General features: G+C 47.4%; 1 protein-coding gene across 1 annotated transcript; it reads right to left on the bottom strand.

Annotated features, from left to right (window-relative positions):
- Positions 1 to 2,857: 2,857 nt before the first annotated feature.
- LOC122375279 lies at positions 2,858 to 26,671 on the bottom strand. The gene is made up of 6 exons (XM_043354573.1): positions 26,342 to 26,671; positions 12,796 to 12,840; positions 8,888 to 9,161; positions 6,752 to 6,779; positions 6,144 to 6,252; positions 2,858 to 5,084 (listed from the first exon to the last, which is right to left on the bottom strand). The coding sequence occupies exons 1-6, from the start codon at positions 26,385 to 26,387 to the stop codon at positions 4,855 to 4,857; spliced, it is 732 nt and encodes a 243-aa protein (XP_043210508.1). The 5' UTR covers positions 26,388 to 26,671; the 3' UTR covers positions 2,858 to 4,854.
- Positions 26,672 to 26,978: the final 307 nt, after the last annotated feature.

Genomic DNA, 26,978 nt, shown 5'->3' with positions numbered 1-26,978 from the left:
TTTTTATCAAAAGATGCGCAAGGTTTGCCCCATAAGGTACCCAAAATTTGGCGGCGCTCCGCGCCGCCGTTCTTGCACTATTTCCGAAAAACCTCAGGGGGGGGGGGGTTGCACCAACCCCCCCCTACATGGGCGAGGGTTTTAATTCGAAAACTTCACTGTCATTGACTTAGAAATAGGCATTGCTAATCATCCTGGCGTTTAAAAAAATAAGCTCTCGTCATATTATTACAGCCCTGGCATAAAGTGGTGCAATTTTATAAGTTATAACTGACCGAAAGGCTGTGTCCTACGGAAAAGGAAAAGTTTGATCATGGGTAAAGGCCTACCTAATATATCAGTATTAAAAACCAGTATAACGCCTTTTGGGGCGACTAACGGAGCGAGCGAGAGGGTGAGCCTTGCACGTGCGAAATTTCGAGGGGGTACCTCCAGTTGACTTGTGCACGGCACTCTACTAACCGGTCTCTAGCGATGTGCCAAATTTTAGCACAATCAGCCCAGCCGTTCTCGAGATCTGGAAGCGGCACCCTGCACGTGCGCACGTGCAAAATGGGTCCCAACTGACTTTTGCACGGCACCCTACTAGCTGGTCCCTAACCGTGTACCACATTTGAGCGCAATCGGTCCAGCCATTCTCGAGATCTGGAAACGACCCCTGCACGTGCGCACGTGCAGCAGCACTCCAACTCTGGCACATGGATATGCATTGCACAATCGGCCAAGTAGTTATCGAGATATTGCAACAATTACAAAAGTGACACCTCTTCGCTTTGCACGTGGCACGTGCATAAGGGGTCACCCACATGCATCGGGAATAGTCCAATACTTGGTAGAAGGAATGAAGCTACCCTACAAAAATTACCACATGTAAATCGGTCAAGTGGTTGCTGAGATATAAGCGTCGCAAAAGCGTGACCACGGCCGGCCGCGCTCATACTCAGAAATTTCCGTTAATCTAAGGAAAGACTACGCTCGCTTCGCTCGCTCCGTAACAACAATTTTTGCCGGAAGGATCGAAAGCTCATTTCGAACCACATCGCATTAAAAAATGCCTAGCGTGATGGATTTGCTTCAATTTATTCGCGACTTCTCAAATAGCCTGGTTGGCCGGAAGACATACCCCTGGACAAAAAATATGCCATATAACCGTAAGTGCTGTCTCGAATAGCTCCACTGGGTGGGGCACCCAGTGGAGCTATTCGAGACAGCACTTACGGTTATATGGCCTTGGCACTTACTAGCCGCATCCTGGTTCTCCGGAGAGACGGCGCCCGGCCTTGATTGGCGCAAGCGGTAGACTCTGACTCTGATTGGTGTATCGAGGGTTCGAATCCCGGAAGCGCCGTTTAGTTTCAAATGAAGTGACTATGTAAACGTGTTCATTATAATATCTAACGTATTAAGCAGCCTGTCGATCTCACGCCAGCTATTTACATATTTGTTTAAACGTCACATGCGCGCATTACGGCCTACCGCAAGTGCTATGCTACCATTTCTAGATAGAGCATAAGATTTGCTAGTCCCGACACTTTGCCCGATTGTTAACAAAGTGTGCTGAGCAATCGAAACTGACAAAAGTAACAATTACAATGGATGACAGGATGTGTCTGGAACAATTAGGCACTTCTATAGCGTTTATGCATATTATTATCACGGTGATAATGATATGCATAAACGCTACAGAAGTGCCTGATTGTTATGTTGCCTGATTGTTATATCCTGATTGCTATAGAATGGCAGGACGCTATACGCTGTTGATAATACCAGTAAAACGCCTTTTGGGCGAAGAACGAGCGAGCGAGATAGACCCTGCACATGCGGAAGGGCGAGAGGGTACTTCCAACGGGCTTGTACAAAGCACCCTTCTAACCGGTCGCTAGAGGTGTGCAAAATTTGAACGCAATCAGCCCAGCCGTTCCTGAGATCTGTAAGCGGCATTCTGCACGTACGCACGTGCAAACGGGGTCCAAAATGACTTTTGCACGGCACCCTACTAACCGGTCCCCAACCGTGTACCAAATTTGAGCGCAATCGGCCCAGCCGTTCTCGAGATCTGGAAACGCCCCCTGCACGTGCACACGTGCAGTAGCACCCTAACCACAACACATGGGAATGCATTGCCTGGTGGGTGCCTACCTGTATGCCAGCCAAGTTTCAGCGAAATCGCCCCAGTTATTACCGAGTTACTGAAATGAAAACAAATTTGGCACCTCTTTTTTTTTGTATTTTGCACGTGCAGTGGGGGTCACTCACATAGATCAAGAGTATCCGACCTTTGATAGAAGGGATGCAGCTACCCTATAAAAATTACCGCTAGACAATCGCTCAAGCCGCTGCTGAGATGGGCCTCTCAAAATCACTACTTTTGCAAAACTGCTTGTACACCTTTGACTTTTCACGTGGCACGTGCCACGACGGTCACTGAGATGTATCAGAAGTAGTCAATTACGGGGTAGAAGGGATGGGGCTACCCAGCAAAAAAGACCGCAGGCCAATCGGTCCAGCGGTTGCTGAGATATAAGCCTCTCAAAAGCGTTACAGGCCGGGCCGGGCCGCTCATACTGAGATTTTTCAGTTATATTGAAAAGACTTCGCTTCGCTCGCTGCGCTCGCTCGCTCGTAATGACCAGTGTAGCGTAAGCGATCCAGCAATAGCGCAAATACACAAACCGATATCCAATTTTCAAGACCGGGTATTGGGTAATGTTTTTTTATCCCCCGAAATGTGGGACCAGGTGTGGGACTTAGCAAACTGGTACCCACAAAGGACGAGCTCTTGCCTTGCATGTTACGTCTCCATGACAGTGCCCGAGAAGTTAAAGCACTGGACCACACTTGACAAAACTCGCGAAAGTCACACATATCTAAACTTTATTTTAATGCAACTACGCATATGCGTCTTACCAGCACAATACATCCATTGCAGGACAACTGCCTTTTGCACGCGCATCTTCTTTGGCATTTAACTTACAAGTACAAGTTACATCGTCAGTGCATCAAGAGCAGGTAACCTACCGCCCTTTTTCGGGATGTAAAAGGTCCACTATGTCCCTGACCCTGACCATCCACACACAGAAACCACACAAACCCAGGCAACTAAAAAGGCAACTAAAAAGCCGCAATCATCATTTACCTGATCTACGGAGGTAAGGGTACAAGTGGCACAGGTACACTAAAATTGCACGGGTCAAAAATTATGCGCAGCTTGTGAAGTAAAGCAGCTTACTGAATGCTTAATTTATGCATCAGCCATCAGCGGTACTGCTATTTCAGTCCAAAAGTTCGAATAGAAAGCAAAACATTCAGCGTCAGAGCTGAGCAGCGGCAAACACCCTACCAAGTCCGCGTCGAGCAGGCATAGCATCACGCCCATAACCTCTAAGACATTCACGGAAGTCTACAGCATGGTCGGATGCCGACCAGGGACCAGGAGTTGCTGACGTATCGCTCGGGGAGCAGCACACTAAGCTCAGGGCCGCCGCTCTCGGCACGGCCGCAGAGCTGCCACGCCGCAGTCGGTTACAGCAGAAGTCGGGTGTCGGGTCACCGACGGTCTCGCGACGCCGGGCCACACAGTGGCGGAGTGCGGAGCCGCGCAGGGCCAGGCGCTACCGCAGAGCTGAGCCGTGCCCCACAAAGGGCACACCAGTGCATAACTGCCTGTAGTAGTGTCACAACAATCCTATCGCCAACCACGGGTGGAAAGTAATGAAAACATTGGACAGCGTTACATTGTGCTCAAGGTAACAGGCATGAAGTACAATATCTTGATGTGAGCTTTTCATATGGATTTTGGTTTACTTAAAAGGGCGCTTTGGCAGTGTAGGGGTGCTCATGCACAATACCCTTAATTTTACACCCCTGTCGCCAACTACGATCGCGCATCACACGTATTTACATACGAACGTGCGTAGACCCGCTCTTGGTGGACGCGTTGCATGACATGCTAAGCTTTCGTTGTGCGAGGACTACCGAAATATAATCCTCAAAAGTAACATACACTGTCCCATCTTGATCATGATTCGCTTATGCGTCAACACCTTTCAAAGATAGCGTCACAATGCCTAGCAAAGCCACTGCTGATGCTAACCAACTTCTGGTGCTCTGCCTAAGCCCATCCCGGCTTTCTAGTAAAACATATATGTAACATCGTGCACGTATTGTGCCATGCCGTAAAACAGCGACTGCACTGCATCGTGTCACCGAATTGAGACAATTCAGTGCCGTCGTTTTTCGAGGCGCGCTCTTCCCGCTGGGAGATGCAACATCACATCTATATGGCAGCTTCCTGCCGGGGCAGTAACAAAGGGACTCTGATCGACTCAGCAGGAGGCCGCACACCCTCCGTTGATGTGGGTTTGGGATAAACGAGGGCCATGCCTTACTCAGGGGACACTGAGGGAGCTCAGCATGAGAAGAGCTAGAGATAGAAAGCAAGAGTGGGTTTGGGATTACTGAGAATCATCTCCTGAGCTCATCCTATGAAGAACGAGAAAGTTGGAATAGGAGAGGGAGAGAAGAGAAAGCCGAGAGAGCAGGGGTTATTTGTGTCATCCGCCGTTTTCCCCGATTGTCAAATGTTTGACAATGAGCACACTCGTGCATAGACAATGTAAGGTGCGGTCCTATGGATCACAAGCTGAGCACATTAGCGGCACAAAGCCGCTTCACAACACATATCAGCCTCTCTTGGAGGCGACACATAGTATCAGTCAACACGCATTAGTAACACCGACTTGTGCATCCACACAACTCGAGGATGACACGTAAGGTATCCAACAACAATCTAATTTAAAGCTACAGTTGGGGACCGAGTCCCAGTGTTACATCAGTGACTTCTCCAAAGTCCGCCTAGAACCCGCCAAAGTCGCCACCAAAGTCGCCAAAGTCTGCCTCGTAGTCGTAGTCTGCGTCTGCTCCGACGGCGTCGCTGTAGTAGTAGCCGGTGTCGAAGGCGGAGGCCGGCCCTCCCCAGCCCTGGGCGCAGCCCCAGCCCAGCCCGTGACACCATTCGTTGACGGCCCCGGCCAGCATTAGGCCTGAGCACAGGTCGTCCAGACTGCGCCGGCCCTCGCCAGTCCCTGCAGCGAGAAAAGCAAGGCGTGGAAGTTATAGGATCATCCATCCGGCACGTAACAGGTAAGTACACTAATGTGGAGCGTGTTTTGCTGACAGTAAACCCTACGTGTTGACAGCTTCTCTCCATCAGAGGCCAAAAGCCTGATTCTCTCCAACGTTTTGCTAATCCTGATTCGGGGCCAGGTGTGCAGCTCAGAGCTAAGTGCAGGCGACGGCTGGATAGCCAGCTCGCCGTGCTCAATAACGACTCGCCGGCCGAGAACGCCATCTGTGTTGTGAGCGCCGAAGCTGAGCAGCCGACGTTGGTCGTCGAGACCGACGCGGCGGTAGCGTCGCCGACGACGGACCTCAGAGGATGAGCCCAACAGCCCGACCAAACTACGCTCCGTAATGGCATGTAAAAAAAAAATGGCTGCACTACACTACTGGCTGAAAAAAACCGAGGACAGAAATTCCTATGCGTAGCATATATTCTAATATCTATATAACGAAGTCGCAAGTAGGTATGTTAAGACGTAACATCGCAGGGCACGCAGACTGTCCCAGACTCCCTTCATCCGTCCATAGGCGGCGGAACGGGGAGGGCACCGGGGCACCGTGCCCCCCTTTGATTTTGGCATTTTAACATTAGCCCTATGGGCGTTGCATGGAAAGAATGGAACCAAAAGTCGGCAGTGCCTCCCCTTAATTGAAGGTGTTCCGCCGCTCCCTGATCAAATGATCACGATTTGCTGTTACGAACTAGCAGTCACACGGCCCAGGCAACTGCGCATTGGAGCACGTCCCTCTGGGGTAAGCGATGAGTGGCTGTCGGGTCTGTCCAACCGGACACTCTCGTCTCCCGTCCAAATGGAAAGTGCCGAGCTCAGCCGCTGCGACGCACCGGCCGGTGTTCGACTCAGACATAATGTATTTCCCTTATCCTCCCATCCATCGGTCCAGTTAATCTCTCAATAGACCGAAAGGTCCTAGCCTCACAAAATTCATCAACGGGCTCCATTAAAAGTGCCATCTCATTGAGCGTTCATTTTCAATGAGACTGCGAAAGGGCGTGAACGCACCTCGTTTGTCGGCGCACTGTGCGTCGAGGCTGTTGGTGACGTGACCGGGCAGGGAGAACGCTCGTGGGCAGCAGACCTCGGCCGCTACTGGACTGGGCGGCGCCGGCAGCTGCAACAGACCACAATGCTCCGTCAGATTATCACGCACCCAAACACTGACGGCAGCTAGCTACAACAGCAGACTGCTTTATCGGGGCGTACTCCGAACACTTTGCGAGCACGATATGCAGGGAAATTCATGGTAACACATCCACGCGTAACTGAAACATATTTCACACCTGAGGCACGGACGCATTTTGAAACCGAACGAATTTGGTTGCGTTCACCGACGGTTAGCAATTTTACAAGCAATGTACCAATCCCGCCTGATGAAGCTGAACACAAGCATTTAGGTGATGATTGAGACCGTAAAATGGCGTTTATATCATTTACGGTGTGCTAAGTGCTTACACTTAGATTGATCAAATGGGTCCTCCGTACGGTAAAGATCGGTCGGAGGGTCGGTTACGTCATTCGCAGCAGTCCATACCCAGCATCACACGCGGGCTTACAACTACCCATTCGGTTATATCCTACACAAACTCCGCTATGCTATCCGGATGGCTTACCGTGTTGCTGATGGCTGTCATCCACGCTCTGGAAACAAACAGACAATCATATGTTACGTCCGGGTATACCAGCTCGTAGTTCTGGAGCCTGTGTTTTCAGCAAAAATAAACTGAAATCCGTTCCTAAATTGACCTCAAAAGCAACTGCCTCAACGCCATTACCACGATTATCTCAATTGACCCTAATCGATCCAGTGCATCAAAATGCCGGATATGTCCCCCAAAGATCTAGCAAGATTGATGCTAGTTGCTACAAAACGCATCGAGCACGATGGACGTCACTATCATTTTGTAAGACAAAAGCAAAACAATATGCACAATATTTAGCTACACCATATTTATCGATAACGCCATATAGAATAAGGAGATTAAAGAAGAGGTTTGGGGCTGGAGTCGAAACCTACATGTGTCGCGTGACTAACTAAACGTATAAGCTTTATCAAACAGCTGAAAACTGGATTGACACGACCCTAACTATGTGTGCCTTCTAAGCGATTACCATTCTGTTTAAATTATCACCGGTGAATAGGTCGCCGGCAGGGTCATGTGGTCGTCTTTTGTGTTATTTGCAACCCAAGATAGTGAATATCTACGTCATATTCTTCGAAAATTAGTTTTGATATTTCTTCCATTCACATCTTAGCGTTACACATATACCCATTCATTCTAGCGTCAGTATCTTGTATGGTTCTGTGTCGATGTTGGTTGAATTGTTTTCGGACCGAGCACGCGGCTCCGGCTACCTCCTCTGCTATCCCTGGCGACGAGTTAGTGGAGCGATTTTTTTCGACGAGTATTCTTCCCACTTTTTCCTTAGCTCTGCGAATCGGCGATATCCCAGTAGATTGTCGAGCGATGACGCATCCACGAGAAGCGAATCTGCCACATCAGCTCCAGGGCGCCATCAGCACTGGGCCGGTTTTCCTTCCAATCAATTTGGTCAAAAATTAAGTTTGCTTTGTAGAAACAAAAATTACAGCACTAGTCTGCATGATTTATGAGAGAGAGTGAGAGGGAGGGGAGGGTGAAGAGATAGAGAGAGGGGGAGGGAGAAGAAAGAGAGAGAGAGAGAGAGAGAGAGAGAGAGAGAGAGAGAGAGAGAGAGAGAGAGAGAGAGAGAGAGCGAGAGCGAGAGCGAGAGCGAGAGCGAGAGCGAGAGAGAGAGAGAGAGAGAGAGAGAGAGAGAGAGAGAGAGAGAGAGAGAGAGAGAGAGAGAGAGAGAGAGAGAGAGAGAGAGAGAGAGAGAGAGAGAGAGAGAGAGAGAGAGAGAGAGAGAGAGAGAGAGAGAGAGAGAGAGTTTGATTCAATAATAAGGACCGGGCCCCGGGACATCATTGAATAAAATATAATAAGGACTCCGGGTCCCGGGAAATCATTGCATGAAATAATCAAATATCCATCGGGCGCCGATCCGCGTCTTACATCACGTTCCGCTGCTGAAGAGCACTCAGGCGTGAAATGTCCATGGCGAGATCCGTCTGCTCGTCGCCATGCGGCTGCCATGTATTGTTTGTTCATTCATCGGTGGTTTTTGTCGGCGGCCGTGGCTGCGGCGCTGTGCGGTTTCCGGCGCCGTTATCTGCTGAGCGGGTGGTTTCCTTGGCCGCTCATCTGCCGAGCTGGTGGGTTTCCGGCGCGCTGCTCAGCGGCCGGCGGCGGACCGCTCGCGGCGCCGCGGCCGGCTCGGCTGATTGCCGCGCCGTGCCGCCGACCGCCAGGCAGGGCGCCGTGCCAGCTGCTCGCCGGTCGGCGCGGCCCGAGTGGCCCGGCTATCGATTGGAGCACCGCCGCTCTGCCGACGCGTCGGCGGCCGACGAGCAGACGCGCGGGCTCCGCCGCCGCCGGACACGGCCATTGGTGTCACCATGGGCCGCCGACGGGCACCGCCACCGGTGTCATTAGTGTCACCATCAGCCATGGTGTCACCAACCAATGTCACCACCGCGCCGGGGGGTCACTGTTCATGTGTTCAATGCATCAGTAACTTCACCAATACATCACTAGGAATTACAAATGCCTACCTATGCTAGCGTGAGCAGCCGGCATCAATTCAATAACTACAAAGTACCAATTTTACAGTAAGCTGTGCCCCGGTCAGGACGCGGCCGACCTGGCCAGGTCTGTCACGTTACTCACTTGGCGTCGTCCTCCGAGTGGCAGATGAACCACTGAACGCGGCGCGTGGCGCTGCTGCCCAGCGCGATCACCCGCCGGATGTCCGTGCCGCAGGGGAACTCGGGCTGGCGCGGCACGGCGCGCGTGAACACGCCGACAGCCATCAGCTCCGGGGCGCAGCGCAGCATCAGCGCGCCCTCCGGCTGCCGGCGCTCGCGAGACTTGTACCAGAGCAGCGAGCTGTCCTCGTACAGCACGGCGTACTCCTCGCGCCAGTTGGCGCCGAAAAACCGCTCTGGGAAAGGTACAGATCGAGTCGAACGTCAGTCAATTCACACTCCTCTGTGCAAAAACGAAATCAATGTCTCGACGTTGTGCTCTATGTAAGTGAAGGTCAACCATGACCGTTTTGCAAAAAAAAAAAACGATTATTCTCACTGAACATTCCGACAAAATAAACGCCAAACGGCCTCAAAAGATCATTTCTCGCGGTTCAGTCCTTGCTTATAATTCTGCGCGTGTTGTTTGGAATATAAGCATCTAAGCACAGCGCATGCTGAACGTACCTATTAGCGGAACAATCTGCTGACATTAGTACCTAATTTATATGTATATTGTGTTCATTGTTGTATTGTACCTATACACTGTAAAAAAAGTTTAGCATTTGGGGTACTAACGGCTGCTATTCGTAGCACCTTTTAGCGTCAAAAGAACCCTAAAAGCATTACGGGCAAAAAGAGAAACAAACTCCATGTTTGAATGAAAAATTCAATATTGGTACTCGACCCATTTATCGTAATAATTGTTTGGGTGAAGGAGCTCAATTAAAAATGCCTAGCAGGTAAAGCCTTTCCATCTGAGCAAAAAAAAAAGCTCTTGCCCATCGTATCATTTTTTTCACCGCTGCTTCGTCAGCTCCCCCTCACCCCCACCCCCACCCTTTGTGGCTGCTCGCTCGACAACCGACGCCTCCCTCTTCTCTACACTCGTCCTTTTGTCATAATCGCGAGCCACTGTCGGGCCGGTATACTTGCGATGTCCGTATGCCGCTGTCAGCACCCTCACAGGACAAAGGTACAATCGGCAGCGCCAGGTCGGCTGCGAGACGCCTTTTTCGGGCATAATTTTTGCTGCAATGAGTTTCCATCGAAAATCGCTAGGAGATGCGGTTGAAACGATATTTAGAAAGAACGCACATTTTTACACATCATTACCAACGTTCTTTTCCGTTGGATAAAGCTTATTCATCCCTATTCCCCACCTTATATCAAAACAACATATTTTTTCCTATAAAACACATTATGCATAAGAAGAATAAAATATGCCTCATAGTGGTAAGCCATTGGCTGAAAGACTAATAGATTACAAATCGCAAGTTCTATGACAGCGCTCAAGCGTAATGTGCCACTGTCACTACGTTTCAATGGCACTATAATAGCAAAGGTAAATTATCAAGTAATCAAGCAGCTCCCAGCAGAGTACTGAGTAGAAGTTCACTGGCCAAGCAAATTGCGTCGCTTTGGTGAGCCTAGTAAACCCACAACTTCACCTACAAATTCCTCGCAAAACAGCCTTTCTGTCTGAAACAGTCTCAAGACTCTGCAGACACTCAGGCCTGCAGCCGAATCGACTGTGTGCAGTGATGCGGCGCAGGCCCGGGGGTGATGTGCCCCGAGGCGGCCCCGGTGACCCCGAGCGCCCAGTTCCTGCAGCGCGGTCATAAACAGGCTGTTGAGGTCGGGCACGGCTCATCTAACGCGCCTCCCGTCCGCTCACCAGCCGACCCGCCACCAAAGATGACCCCATAGACCGCTGAACAGCAGCGCTCCTGGGGCATGGGGTGATCAATGTTCGCCTTATGCCAATATGTAATGTATCTTCGAGAGATGGGTATAGTCGGTCAAATATGTATCTTTCCCGGCCGGCCCTCCCCAAGCTGGGCAGGTCGGTAACTTGGCTGAATCCGCCGGCCGCTGCGAGTACTACGGAGGGGAGGGGACAGGTTGTGCGGTTGCCGCGTCGGCCAATGAGCGCGGACCTGGCGAGCGGGCTGGGGCCACGGCGTGTTGACCTAATATGGTCAAAGGTTCATGCCCTGCGGGTATGGTCTGCGGCCAGCTGGCCCACTGATTGAGCCACAGCACCGGGTCGCGGAAAGGTTTCGATAGGTATCTGAATTGGAGAGTGGAGACCGTTAGCTTGAACTTGAGTGTAGTCGCTCTAGGTTTGAGATGCCGTATCACTGCACCGTTTTTGAAAAGGGGAGAATTATTCAGTTGAGTGATGAGGGTAGAACGGTTGCAGAAATCTTTAGGAGGGTAGGTTTAGGAGGTTGTTTTAGGAGGGGGCGGTTTTACGCCCCCCCCCCCCCCCCCACCCGTCTAACTCGACTCCTGAGCGTCGTAGAGACAAGCGGTAGGCGGCGTTCGAAAGAGCGATAAATTCTGATACTTTTTCTTAAATAGCTTTTGATCCAGACAAGATAAAGGATCGATTCGAACGTCATCGTTCTTAGCTTGTCAAAGCGCATCGAAAGCTATATCATGTGACCTCGAAAGGTCAAGTTGAAAATTTGACCTAAGGTCAAGGTCATGACCTGACTGAAATAGGTCATGTTGCATATCATTCGATCCGCATTGATCAGACAAACATGATAAACGTCGAACGGAGTCTCTATTTCTATTCACTCAAAAGTTATTGCAGAAAACCCCCGCTGGTGACCTCAGGTGACCTCGGATGACCTAGCGACACCTTCCAAAGGTCACCGGTGACATCCTTCGGTAGAATGACCACCAGGGACCTGCAACACCATGATCCTGAATATATTGTGTGGATCGGGTGGCATTCAGATGAAGTTGAAATTTATCCCATTGACTTATAATGGGGAGGTTGTGAGATTGACCTGACCTCAGGTCATAGATAAAAAATCCGAGACATACATTTTGTGGATATTGTCACCCTTACTAACTCCTGAAAGTTTGATATCGATCGGTCAACAGTTGTAGCTTTGGTGCAAGTTCAAACTTTTTGTGACGTTAGGTCACTCAAACCGACCTGTTGACCTGACCTTAAGTCATAGGTCAAAATTCGCACACAGTATGCGCAATAGATGGAAAAACAGGTATGCAAAATTTGGTGGCGCTGCACGCCGCCGTTTTTCGGCTATCTGCGAAAAACCTGGGGGGGGGGGCGCAAATCGCCCCCCCCCCCCGGCCCGGCGCAGGTTAAGATTTTCAGTAGATATGGCTTAACGCTTTCCCGTTAATGCCAAAAAAAAAAAATGAAAAAAGTTTTTGCTTTATCAAAAAATAACCGGTCATAATTCGATTAAATATTTCTCTTGCGCTAATCATCATATCACCAAGCATTCAATCGTATCAAGAGCAACCATCTTAATTTTTAGGTCAGCGACCCCTGTTGAAACACCAGATAATCCTTTGATAGCTCATAGCACTCAGTCTACAATTTACACGGCGCATGAAAGCACAGCCATCATTAGACCATCGCGCTGCCCTCACATTCGTTAGATTCCTAACGCATCCGCTTGCTCGCCTCTCCCGGCCAGACCCGCCGGAGCACCCGGCGGCGAGGCCGTCCAGTGCTGGTCTGCGGTCACTCTCCAGCCGGCCGCTGTGTAGCTCCGCCCCCCGCGCGTGACGTCACAGGGCCGCCAGAGCCGCCAGGGCAGCTGGGGTGTGGGCTCAGCCAACTATCGAATCCAGACCGTAGCGCCACTTGGCGGCCGGGAAAGATACATATTTGACCGACTATACATGTTTGCTTTCATGTTGACAATTGCAGGATATGCGTGGACGTAAAGACTGCATCGGGGTAACACAGCCCAGATGAATATGACTGCCAAATACAGACCAATCCAGCGTGCACACTTGAAAAAGCACGTAACCGAACAATGAAAAACATATACTTACTTTTATACCTGAATAAGTAGCCTTCTTTCACCGGTTTTGACACCGCTGAAAAGGAAAAAAGCAAGTAAAAAATGAGCGGACTCAATATTCAAGAGCCAAGGCATAACTGTCGAATGCAAGGCCGTCGAATGGAGAAGCAAGATTAAATGCACGGTAAAATCTAATTTCTTTCGCTAAAAAATGCACAGGCTGTCATTTTATAGGACACCTCTTTTGGTCTGACTTAAATTATATTAAAATCATGGTCATACAAAAAGATCAAAAATAGTCAGGCTGCATTTAGGTAGGCTAAAGTGACCATCCCACCTTAACCCTCGCCCGCACATGCCATTTTCCCATCCTAGAACGCACATGGGGGGGTGCCACCACCCCGCGCCATTTCGTTCCTGTTGGAGATAGAGCTCAGCGGTAAGGACGAAAAAGATTCTTTGGGAAGAGACAAATCCAATGATACCCAGTTTTACCTTCTCAGGTCAGTCATTTGACCTGACCTTCCAGGTCAGGTCAGACTAAAAAATGTTGCTGTTTTGGGTCACCGTTGGATATCAAGTGCGCTGCTTATCATATACCAATGGGCAATGACGATGCCGTTTTCTGGTGCCAAGCCAGCTAGAACCTCTTTGTCACACTATCCGACCAGGTTTTTGCTGCTGAGGTCATTCCAGGTCAAGTTAGGTCAAGGTCAATGATATGTGTTTGTATGTCTGTGTGTGTCTGTGTGTATACTGATGTGTGAACCGATTGTTTATGTGTCCATATTACATGAAATCATGATCTGAGAAGCTTTTACCAAAAATGCAGTCAAAAAACTTCACAAAAAGTAAATTCAGCTTGCCTAAAACGCAATTATCTTAGATGACCTAGGTTGACCTTGACCCTGACCTTGACATCCGTACATCGTCGAACAACATGTTCCATGATAGGTGGGAGGTAAGACTGGCAAAAAAGGCCGAAATCAAGGTATCAAAAGCTCACAAGTCCCATAGCCAACGCAAGATGTTGCGAATTGGCCATTTGGGTCATGACATGACCTGAAAAACAAGGTGATATCTCCGAAACCAAAAACCACAGAAACTTGAAGTTTTCAGTGGACATCAAGAAAGGATAGAGGAGCAGCAATACGAAAAATCAGCCTTCTAGCTCTAAAAATGTTGAGTGCAGAGCAGAAAGACTACCTGGGGGGGGGGTGGCACCCCCCCCCCCCCCCATGTGCGGGCGAGGGTTAACCCTCGCCGGCACAGGGGGTTGATGCACCCCCCCCCCTTAGGTTTTTTGCGAATAACTCGCGTAAAAAGCGGCCGATCGCAACGAAACTTTCAGTACCCTCGCATTGATCAATTTGACACCTACCCTGGAAATTCCATGACCCTGACCTAAATGACCTTTGACCTGTGACCTCTTTTCCGAGACAATGTTTGGCCGGAATCGCGATTCGGCGTATGTCGGCTAGCCTTAGCCGCGCGTTTGCAGTGGCGGCGGAAGCAGGGGGGCAAGGGGGGCAGCTGCACCCTAAAGCTATGGAAAGGGGCGCCTCGAAAATCTGTAGAGGAGGCAGGAAGTTAAGAGGTGCAGCAGCCATAAAGCTGAGCAGTGCGACACCGCAACTGATAAAGGCACTTGTGACACGAAGAGGGTGGCAATGACGTGGGAAAAGTATCTTTTGATATGCTGAAGAGTGGAGGGCATCCTTATCTGAAACAAAGGCAGATGGGGCATTCCACGATAGATCGTACCACTTTTTTCCGATTTGACACCCTCATCTCTCGGAATTTGACGAGAATTGGTCTCAGGGGTACTCAGGGGTTCTGAATCCACCTGTAACAATTTCAGGCTTATCAGATAAGTATTTTTTTAGTTATGGTGTATAACATTTTTTGGATCTTGCTTTGCAGCGCTAAGTTTGGCGGGCTGTAACTCTAAGACGGATTATTCATATGCCAAATGTTATATAACATTGAACTTGCAAAGAAACAGAGATTAATATGTATTTTTAAAATTTCGAAAAATACGCTATTTTTGATATATGAAATATCGAGTTTTCTTTCATTTGTATTTTTTGGACTTTGGGACCAAATTTTTTTGAATTTTTATTTCTTTAAAAAAAATATTTGGCTCATTGTTAAGAAGTATGCAAAAAATTAGGAAGGTGTTCTTTCTATAAATGTATTTATTTTACGTCACGATAACGGTTTCGAATAGTGATTTCGGGAGGGGAGCTTACAAATGGCGTGCTAAAGCTGCCTAGTGACATCACGGGTTACTGAAATTTCAATTCAAGTCTGAGTCATCTGAAAAAAAGTGAAAAGAGGGTTCATTCAACCCTCTTTCCTATAAGCGCGAGGGTGAAAAAGGCTGTTTGGTTCTGACATTGTTTTGGACGACAATGACCATAGCTGTCCGAGATGAAAGTTACAGGACGCATACATGGTGTCCTCCAGAGGTCTCACAACTTGTATATCTGGGAATTTTTCAAGGTTACATGAGGTCAGGTCGGTCACGTGACATCACTGTTAGAAATCAATGGGGAATATATAAAAACTGTTATTTTGGCGCCGAGAATGATCTAAAACTATCCCACGTACATGGTATCGTGATTTCATGCACTCCTTGCAAAGTCCAATGCTTTACTTTTGCATTGTTAACCTTGCGTGACGTCATTTATGACGTCACTAGGGTCGTACGAGTTTTTCGTCAATAACTCCCGATCAAATCGAGCTAGAGAGTCGGGAAAGCCACCAATGGACTCGGGAAGACCTTCCGAATCGAATGATATGCCATATGATACCCTTGCCCAGCTTCGTGACCTGAGGGGCTCTGACCTGACCTTGACCCGAGGTCAACTACTTAAGTTGACCTCACCATAGCAAAAAGTATACCATTCAATGCACCTGAGCTAGGCGAATACAATGATGCCAAAATCGCGGCTCTGCGGCCATTTTTTGCGAAGTTATTTACTAAAAACCGAACCCGTAACTTCAGTCACGTGACCTGACCTCAGATGCTACCGGTTAACCTGAGACCTTAAAATCGGGTACCAATCGCTGTGACTTGTAACGGCACACACGCTCGTTTTTTCCGCGAGGCTCTAGCTCTATTAGAAGCGAAACGGCGTGCTGGGGTCGTATCAACCCCTCCGAAACCCATTTTGTTTGCGGAAAAATGAGGAACTTATAGAAAGAACACCTTTCTAATTTTTTGCATGTCGATTTGCAATGACATGAAGATTATTTAAAAAAAATAAAAATGTGAAAAATTTTGGTCCCAAAAGTCATTAGAGGCAAATGAAAAAGATTAAGGCTTTTGCTCAACAATGAAATTTTTTCTTTGGAATTTTTAAATAGTAGTATTAATTTTTGATTCATCGCAAGCTTAGTGTTGTTTACTTTTTGTTGGTTGCTTAACCCGTTTTTGAGTTATAGGCCATCAAACTCACCGTTACATACCGAAGTTAAAAAAATGTAATGCAATATAACTCAAAAAGTTTTGATCTGAGAAGTCTGATATTTTGCCAGGCGTCTTTGGGGCCTATGATTACCCCTAGGACCGATTTTCATTAAAATCTGAGAGATGAGGGTGACGGGCCTGGTACGATCTATCGTGGAATGCCCCAGATGCTGCCGACCCTGTCGAATATAATCTTGCCAGGCGATAAAGGCTATAGGAGGTTGAATGGCTGCGCCCTCCTGGAGGGCGCAGCCACTCGAGAAGCGCGCCATGCGGAAGAGGGGCGCCTGCATGCGAAAGAGGGGCGCTTGTGTGTGGGACGAAAAAGAAACATTTATGGAGACGTCTTTGAAGGCGATAGCCTCCGAACGCCAACACGAACATATGAGGGCTTATAGCGTTGCAGGCTCCATGCGACAAAAAGGGGCGCCTGATGGCCGATATGCGAGAGGAAATTAGTTTGTGTAACATTTATCGGGGGCGGTTTGCCGTTTACAACATATGAATGTTAAGGGAGGTCCGAGATTGGGGCCTGTAAAATTGCACTGTCCGTATGGGCGGTTACACCCCTAGTGCTAGGGCGTATTTTGCGTTTTTTTTTTTTTTACTGGGGAGATGATTATGACCAGGAATAGCACTCTGCAAACTTCTATGGGCGCCTGTATAGGGGCGAAACTGATTTTCCAGTGCAGGGACGGCCATCGGCATTGTGGGGCGGCATTCATTCCACTGGGGCGTCTGCCAGTGTTGAAGGGCGGTATTCATTTCAATGGTGTTGAAATGGCCCGTTGGTGTTGATGCGCGACATGTATCACCTGGGGCGCCTATCGGAGATTGGGGCGGCATTAATTTCACTGAGGCGCCTATCGGCGTTGACGGGTGGTATTTATTCATCCGGGGCGCTTATCGGTGGTATAGGTCGGCATTCGCTTCACTGAGGTGCCTATCGGTGTTTTAACCCTCGCCCTGGCAGGGCATTTTTCATAACACGGCCTGGCAGGGAGGGGGGGGGTCGATGCGACCCCCCTCGCGATTGGCTCCTATGGCACCTAGAAACACCAAATTTGGTAGGTATGTGGGCCCCCAGGAGTTCTCGCCCCTGTGCAAATTTGGCTGCTCTAGGTCAATATTTAGGGGGGTTTTGGGGGGTATAAATGTAAAAATTTCGCTAAAAACAGGTCAAAAGTTTTTCGCTATAACTTTTGATCTAATTAAGATAGAGCAAAAGGAAAGGCACCAGTGAACTCAGCACGTCAAGGCGCGTCGAATGATATACTTTTTAGCTTGCTTAAGTGTACTTAAAGTTTTTCTTAAATTTTAAGTAAACTTAAATTAATAAATTAAGTTCAAGTTAACCAAATTGCATCATATCGCATATCATTCGATTCGGCTGATCACCAGGAACACAATGATACCATTTTTTAAGCTCTAGCGTCATTATGTGCCAAATTATTGGCAAAAACGTCATTTGACCTCAGTTGACCTCATTTGACCTGACCCATGGATAACTACACCAAACAAAGAAGCACCAAGTGACCTGCTGTTAAGTACTGTGGTTTCAAAGCACAAAAGTGATAGAACGAAGCGGATATCTCCAGTATTTTCCGAATTTAGTATTTTCCCATAGACTGAACATTACGACGTAATGACCTCTAACTGATCTCAGGTCAGTGACCTCAAAAAACCCGAACTATATGTTACACAACTCGGTGAACTTAGCACATCCTGAAAGTTTGAAGGAAATCAGTCAAAAACTGTGAGTTGGACAGGTGCAAAAAGAAAATTGAAATTTGACCATGACCTTGTACCGGTTTTTCTGACCAGGTGACCTGACCCAAGGTCAACCGGGCCTGAAATTTTCAGGTCATATGTAAAAAGGTTGCCCCATAGGCTGTGCCAAATTTGGCGGCGCTGCGCGCCGCCGTTTTTACGCTATCTACGAAAAACCTTAGGGGGGGTCGCATCGACACCCCCCTGCCAGGGCGAGGGTTAAGGCGGCAGTAAATCCACTGGTGTATGGGGCGCCTACCGGCGTCGAAAGGCGACATTCATAATTAATTTCACTGGGAAGCATATTGGTGTTGATGTGTATCATTCATTCTCCTGGGGCGTCCGGCAATGAGGGGGCGGCATTTATTCCGTTCCCCTGGGATGGGCCCCTATCGGTGTGGAGGCGTCGCCGTCGTATTAGTTTGAAATGGGGGCACCTCTGGGTGGTAATAGATGCATTCATTTCGCTGGGACATCTACCAGCGTTGATTGCCTGTATTCATTCATTTCGGGCTCCTATCGGTGTTTGGTTCATTCGCGATTGGCGGGAAAACGAGCCAAGAAGGAGGTGGTTTTCTTCCTAGAATTTTATGGCAAACACTTTTGGGTACACGCTAGTGTGCGCCGTATGAATCTCGGAACGGTGCTTTTCACGAGGTCAAAGTTGGAATTGTTTCGTCTCTAATGTTAAATGAATGAACCAAACAGAAGTGTTTGGTTGGAATGGATTTTTTTTTACAAATGCTTGAATGACATTGAGCCAGGATGTCCGTTCCGAAGGGCTGACGTGATACTGATGACACCACTGAATGCAATAGTGCAGTGCAGCCCAGGCGGCATGCTGCTTACCGGCCTGCAATTCTCTGTCACCGAGTTAGTGTTATGGATTCGGCGCCTTATTCATTAGTCCACACGAAGGTATTGGAACCGTGGAACTCTTTTCGATACGCCTTATTCGGAGAATCTTATGATATGGTGATGAGGTTGTTTCTAAACGAACATTATGAAGGTTACATTTACGCTATGGATTTTAGAAGTAGAATAAACTTTAGTAAAAGACATAAAACCGCGTTCATGAGGTTGTGATCATTATTCAAGTCAGACCGGTTTCGTTCCACAGTGAGAACATCTTCAGTGACAATATAAACAGATATGTAAGTTACATGTTTTGATGGGATGATTACCCTGACACAATATCGAAATTATTTGCACACACATATGCACACATGCAAAACTCAGTAAGTACACTTCTTCCAGGTGGAGAATTGTTCTACTTAATGATGACGACGCGCGACGGTGATACAAATGCACATTGCACATGAGAGCAGTTGCACACCATTGGGTACACACATCATAGAGCTAAGCGGTGACATTGAGAGGATATGCCGATGAAATGTCGTTTATTTTTGGTCGCAACCGAAAGATGTATAGTGATTCTAAAATTCTTAAATCAGGGAACGAGCTGTTCGTACCAAGAATTTCAAAATTATCAATCGTAAACGGAGCGTCACATGATAACGCATGATCTCTAATGGACGAGACTGCTGGGGTTGATGACATCAGTCCGGTACGAGGAGATCTGCCTTGGTGTTGAGCCACTCTGGTGAATAAACGTTGATACGTGGAACCAACGTATGACGCCTGGCATGAGGCGCAACTAAATTTGTAAATGACACCAGAGCGACTCGGCTTGGGCAGTTTGTCCTTGTAACGGAAAAATGTTCCAATCGTGAACTGGTTACACAAAACTACTTTAGGGTTCAGATATGGATAATATTTCGTTAATAGGGACACGACTTCACGATGCATCTTAAGCGATTGATCACCATAGAAAGGTAATACAAAGTATTTTTCCAGCCTTTTAACTGAAGCTACGGTTGGGGCTGGACTGAACTGCTTCTGTAGGAAGTTCCGAACTGAAAAATCTACAAGTCGTTTTGGGAACCCATTATTGCAAAAGAATGACGTTAAAAACTTCACTTCTAAATCGAACAATCTGTAGGTCGAACTGATCCGAAAGGCACGAAATATGGCTGATTTCACAATTGCCCTCTTTATGAGCATTGGAATAGAGCTAAAGAAGCTAGTTCCAAGGCCAGTGAAAGTTTTCTTTCTGTAAACTGAGGTTTCAAAGCCACTAGCTGTTCGTTTTACATATACATCAAGAAAAGAGATCATGCTGTTAGTCTCCGTTTCTTTCGTAAATTTCATTCTTGGGTGCTGAATATTTAAGTAGTTGAGAAACTTGTCAACATGTGAATGATGCTCGAAAATCATAAAACAATCATCGACATATCTTCTAAAGTAGACGGGACGGTATTCTCGAGGACAGTTATCAAGCCAGTTCTTCTCATGATGACACAAGAATGCGTTAGCAAACGTAGGGCCTAACGGTAGACCCATTCCCACCCCATCAACCTGTTTGTATAACTTCTGGTCAAAAATAAAGTACGAATTTAGTACTGAAATCTCAAGCAAAGACCTAAAACAGTTCTTAGCTATCCCTGCTACCGTTGAGCAGTTCCGAAATAATGACTCTGTGCAGATATCTATGGTTTCTGTAACTGGTATGTTCGTGAATAAACTTTCAACGTCGAAACTAGCCATAAACATGCCCTCTTTAACCTCAAGTTGCTGAATGTCATTTACGAATTGGTAACTATTTTGCACAGTATACGCGTTCACGGTGAGGGGAGCCAAAATCGAAACCAAATATTTGGCAAGTTTAAACGTAGGCGTCCCACATGCTGAAAAAATGGGTCGCAATGGAACAAGCATCTTATGTACCTTAGGGAGCCCGTAGAGAACTCCTGGGACGGAGCCGGACGCGAATAAGTCGCTGTACAGTTCCTTCGAGATCATACCCAATTTCTTCATTTTACCCAACAGCCTATTAACTTTATCTTCAACCTGTAACATGATTTTGTGTATGGAGCCTGACTGAAGCGATGGCTTATCAACAGAGTCGCTTATCAAGCAAAATTTCGAGTCATCAGCTAAAACAGTGGACATCTTTTCAACGTACTCACTCCTATCGAGAATCACGACACCCCTACCTTTGTCCGGCTTGGTGACAACAATAGACGGATCGGAAGCCCACTCTCGAAGTGAGGCGACATCTTCTTTCGAGAAAATTGAAGAGAAGACTTTGGAAGACTTGAAGCCATGAAAGTGTTTATGACAAATATTTCGTATCTTGGTCTTGACATCTTGGAAGGTGAAACGTTGTGGAAGCGGTAGCTTGGATACGGACAGAACTAGCTTTTCGAAATGTAAAAAATAGTTATAGAAGTTGAAGTAGAAGTGGAAGTTGAACTTCTATAACTATTTTTTACATTTCGAAAAGCTAGTTCTGTCCGTATCCAAGCTACCGCTTCCACAACGTTTCACCTTCCAAGATGTCAAGACCAAGATACGAAATATTTGTCATAAACACTTTCATGGCTTCAAGTCTTCCAAAGTCTTCTCTTCAATTTTCTCGAAAGAAGATGTCGCCTCACTTCGAGAGTGGGCTTCCGATCCGTCTATTGTTGTCACCAAGCCGGACAAAGGTAGGGGTGTCGTGATTCTCGATAGGAGTGAGTACGTTGAAAAGATGTCCACTGTTTTAGCTGATGACTCGAAATTTTGCTTGATAAGCGACTCTGTTGATAAGCCATCGCTTCAGTCAGGCTCCATACACAAAATCATGTTACAGGTTGAAGATAAAGTTAATAGGCTGTTGGGTAAAATGAAGAAATTGGGTATGATCTCGAAGGAACTGTACAGCGACTTATTCGCGTCCGGCTCCGTCCCAGGAGTTCTCTACGGGCTCCCTAAGGTACATAAGATGCTTGTTCCATTGCGACCCATTTTTTCAGCATGTGGGACGCCTACGTTTAAACTTGCCAAATATTTGGTTTCGATTTTGGCTCCCCTCACCGTGAACGCGTATACTGTGCAAAATAGTTACCAATTCGTAAATGACATTCAGCAACTTGAGGTTAAAGAGGGCATGTTTATGGCTAGTTTCGACGTTGAAAGTTTATTCACGAACATACCAGTTACAGAAACCATAGATATCTGCACAGAGTCATTATTTCGGAACTGCTCAACGGTAGCAGGGATAGCTAAGAACTGTTTTAGGTCTTTGCTTGAGATTTCAGTACTAAATTCGTACTTTATTTTTGACCAGAAGTTATACAAACAGGTTGATGGGGTGGGAATGGGTCTACCGTTAGGCCCTACGTTTGCTAACGCATTCTTGTGTCATCATGAGAAGAACTGGCTTGATAACTGTCCTCGAGAATACCGTCCCGTCTACTTTAGAAGATATGTCGATGATTGTTTTATGATTTTCGAGCATCATTCACATGTTGACAAGTTTCTCAACTACTTAAATATTCAGCACCCAAGAATGAAATTTACGAAAGAAACGGAGACTAACAGCATGATCTCTTTTCTTGATGTATATGTAAAACGAACAGCTAGTGGCTTTGAAACCTCAGTTTACAGAAAGAAAACTTTCACTGGCCTTGGAACTAGCTTCTTTAGCTCTATTCCAATGCTCATAAAGAGGGCAATTGTGAAATCAGCCATATTTCGTGCCTTTCGGATCAGTTCGACCTACAGATTGTTCGATTTAGAAGTGAAGTTTTTAACGTCATTCTTTTGCAATAATGGGTTCCCAAAACGACTTGTAGATTTTTCAGTTCGGAACTTCCTACAGAAGCAGTTCAGTCCAGCCCCAACCGTAGCTTCAGTTAAAAGGCTGGAAAAATACTTTGTATTACCTTTCTATGGTGATCAATCGCTTAAGATGCATCGTGAAGTCGTGTCCCTATTAACGAAATATTATCCATATCTGAACCCTAAAGTAGTTTTGCGTAACCAGTTCACGATTGGAACATTTTTTCCGTTACAAGGACAAACTGCCCAAGCCGAGTCGCTCTGGTGTCATTTACAAATTTAGTTGCGCCTCATGCCAGGCGTCATACGTTGGTTCCACGTATCAACGTTTATTCACCAGAGTGGCTCAACACCAAGGCAGATCTCCTCGTACCGGACTGATGTCATCAACCCCAGCAGTCTCGTCCATTAGAGATCATGTGTTATCATGTGACGCTCCGTTTACGATTGATAATTTTGAAATTCTTGGTACGAACAGCTCGTTCCCTGATTTAAGAATTTTAGAATCACTATACATCTTTCGGTTGCGACCAAAAATAAACGACATTTCATCGGCATATCCTCTCAATGTCACCGCTTAGCTCTATGATGTGTGTACCCAATGGTGTGCAACTGCTCTCATGTGCAATGTGCATTTGTATCACCGTCGCGCGTCGTCATCATTAAGTAGAACCAGTATAACGCCTTTTGGGGCGACTAACGGAGCGAGCGAGAGGGTAGGCCTTGCACGTGCGAAATTGCGAGGGGGTACCTCCAGCTGACTTGTGCACGGCACCCTACTAACTGGTCTCTAGCGATGTGCCAAATTTGGGCACAATCGGCCCAGCCGTTCTCGAGATCTGGAAGCGGCACCCTGCACGTGCGCACGTGCAAAATGGGTCCCAACTGACTTGTGCACGGCACCCTACTAACCGGTCCCCAACGGTGTACCAAATTTGAGCGCAATCGGTCCAGCCGTTCCCGAGATCTGGAAACGACCCCTGCACGTGCGCACGTGCAGCAGCACCCCAACTCTGGCACATGTATATGCAGTGCCTAGTGGGTGCCTACCTACATGCCAACTTTCAGCGCAATCGGCCAAGTAGTTACCGAGATATTGCAACAATTACAAAAGTGACACCTCTTCGTTTTGCACGTGGCACGTGCATAAGGGGTCACCCACATGCATCGGGAATAGTCCAATACTTGGTAGAAGGAATGATGCTACCCTACAAAAATTACCGCGTGTAAATCGGTCAAGTGGTTGCTGAGATATAAGCCTCGCAAAAGCGTGACCACGGCCGGCCGGCCGGCCGGCCGGCCGCTCATACTCAGAAATTTCCGTTAATCTAAGGAAAGACTACGCTCGCTTCGCTCGCTCCGTAACAATTCTCCACCTGGAAGAAGTGTACTTACTGAGTTTTGCATGTGTGCATATGTGTGTGCAAATAATTTCGATATTGTGTCAGGGTAATCATCCCATCAAAACATGTAACTTACATATCTGTTTATATTGTCACTGAAGATGTTCTCACTGTGGAACGAAACCGGTCTGACTTGAATAATGATCACAACCTCATGAACGCGGTTTTATGTCTTTTACTAAAGTTTACGCTATGGAATGTACCTAACTATTTCTCGTTACATAAAAACTGTAATTCTGAACGTGCTAACAGGTACAACACATTGTCAAACGTCTCTTCACTGTTTGTGATACTACAACCGTGTATATGGTAAGGGGCGCCCAGCGGGAAGGGGCGCTTCAATATCGTTTGCACCCCTATCCTAGAATACCTTCCGCCGCCACTGCGCGTTTGCAAGCTTTTCGTGGTTTCAAACGTTCAAACATGTGATTTGATGTTGCTCCCATGCATTACGGTGGGTGTCAAGGTCACCTGAAGGTCAGGTCAGGTCATTGACCTTTGGTGACCTCGGTTCACTTTTTCGAGTTTTACATGTTTCTAGGCTAGTTTTTGGAGCTGAATTCGAATTTAGCAACCATTTGATCATTTACGAAGTAGTTTTGGTGCCTTCGTTACATGCTACGAAGCTGTCAGAGGCGGATGACAGGTACTACAAATACCCGTCACGACCCCTACCGGTTGACCTGACCTGACCTGACCCGACCTGGTTGAGGTGGGGTGGCCGCTTTGCCCCACTCTCCCCTAGTCTGTTTTTTGGCAGGCATGACCAAGGTTGTAGAACTACATGACGCAAAAGGGCCTGGATGCTGTAGCCAACGTTGCGACTTGAAAATTACAAAAGACAAAATTATAACAGAAAACAGCAAAACGTCTTCAAGTGGAAACGTAAATTATAACTTAAATTCAGATGTCACGTTGGGTTAACGAGAAAGCTTAAAAATGCTTCGAAATGTTTACTTTTATTTTATTTTATTTTATTTTATTTTATTTTATTTTATTTTATTTTATTTCGAGTAAGCGGGCGAATTGGCCTTTCGAAAAAATCTGAGCATACGGGGTCAGCTGTGGTCACGCTTTATCCGAAGTTTACTCATCATGTCACGTTTAGGTATATCCCAGCAACCACTGCTCTGGACCGATTCGCTTGCGGTCTTTTTATAAGGTAGCTTCATCCTTTCTACCAAGTACCATACTAGACTATTTGGAATGCATGTGGGTGACCCCCACTGCACGTGCAACGTTCAAAATGAAGTCATCTGTTTTGTAACAATTACAGTAACTGGGTAATCGCTGGGTCGATTGCGCCGAACTTAGCATAATTATTGTGTGTATTAGGCAATGCATTTGCATGTGTCTCCGGTAGGGTGCAACTGCAAGTGCACATGCATGGGTCACTTTCAAGCTCCAAATCTCGAGAACGGCTGGGCCGATTGCGCTCAAATTTGGCACATGATAGGGGTTGGTTATGAGAATGCCGGGCAAAAGTCAGTTGAGACCCAGTTTGTTCGCGCGCACGTGCAGGACGTCTCTTCCTTATCTTAACGGCTGAGCCGATTGTGCTCAATTTTGGAACGTAAGGGCCGGTTAGTAGGGTGCCGTGCACAATTTAGTTGGCGCTACCCCCTCGCATTTCCGCATGTGCAGGGCTCCCCTCGCGCTTGCTTATTTCCTGCCCCAAAAAGCGTCTATGTAGGTAGTTAAAATTTACATTGATCATCCCTTTGCGATCCTCAAAAGGGAAGGAGGTAAATAATGTTCCTCATGTTAAACTTTGACAGATGCTCGTAGAGACGGATGGATGACAAACATAAGCCCTGAGCAAGGCGCCTTTTTAATAAATGCGATAAAGGTAACATCAACGATCCAAGTTACTAGAAGATTGTTGTCAGTTTTTTTTTTAAAGTTCGAATTACTCGATTTTTAAAATAAGGCGGCATAATGCATGCAAAAGCTCATGACAATGACAAGCTATGACACGGTTATGGCGTTATCCTAGCAATATAGGAAAGGGCATAAATTACGCTCCCCCCTTCCCTTGCCACAGGACACATGCTACGGAAGCCCATATAAGGTTTTTCAAATATAATCAAGCACATCACTGCAGTGAACCACTATCACTGAAATGTCACGAACGGAAAACGAAGCACTGGATACAAGATACCTTTCATCATAGTGTTATCCAAACGGCAGCTCAACTCCAATCGCTGCTCTTTTGGAGTTCCATTTACGGCCCGGCTGAGATAGAGCAGTGGATAACTGACCTGTAAAACACTGGCAGGACTTCATTTTGTCCGTTTCGGGCGCCATCCCAGCTCAGCGACACCGGCTCTTGTCTAAATTGCCCGCGGCAGCCGAGCGGATGGTGCGGAGCAGTCTCGACCCGCGATAGATCCGCAGCCGGCCGGAGAGACGGAGAGTGGGTTGTCTCTTTCGCTGGAGACAAAACTTCTCGGCAGTCTGAGGCAAGATGCAGGATCAGTTCGGCAGCCAGGCTGAAATTCCGCCCTGGAGTCCGCAGTGGTGCCCGCACCGGCAGCGCGCTGCTGCGGTACCCCGGCGGAGATGTCCGCTGCGGCCGGCGGAGATGTCCGCTCTGGTCGGTGGCGGGCGGAGCGCAGTACTGACCGCCGCGCCGTCGGCCGCCCGATCCAGCAACAGTGTCATCTATTGATCTCACGGGCCGGCCGGCGGCGCCCAGACGTAGGCAGTCAGGTCAAGGTAACCGCCTCATCCCACTGACACCCGAGAAAATGGCGATCTTCGATCTTGTGTTCCTACGGGAAATAAACGTTACGGTAGAACAGTAATCGATCTAGTGTTCGCTGAAGTCGCCAGCCATCTTGATAAACTAGGCATGGGCATTATCAAGCACCAGTCTAAGCTCCGTAACACAATGGT

Source organism: Amphibalanus amphitrite, unplaced genomic scaffold (assembly GCF_019059575.1).
Source record: "Amphibalanus amphitrite isolate SeventyFive unplaced genomic scaffold, NRLGWU_Aamphi_draft 001809F_arrow, whole genome shotgun sequence".
Lineage (NCBI taxonomy): Eukaryota > Metazoa > Arthropoda > Thecostraca > Balanomorpha > Balanidae > Amphibalanus > Amphibalanus amphitrite.
The sequence above is the reverse complement of the archived record's forward strand: the minus strand, read 5'-3'. Positions and strand labels throughout refer to the sequence as shown.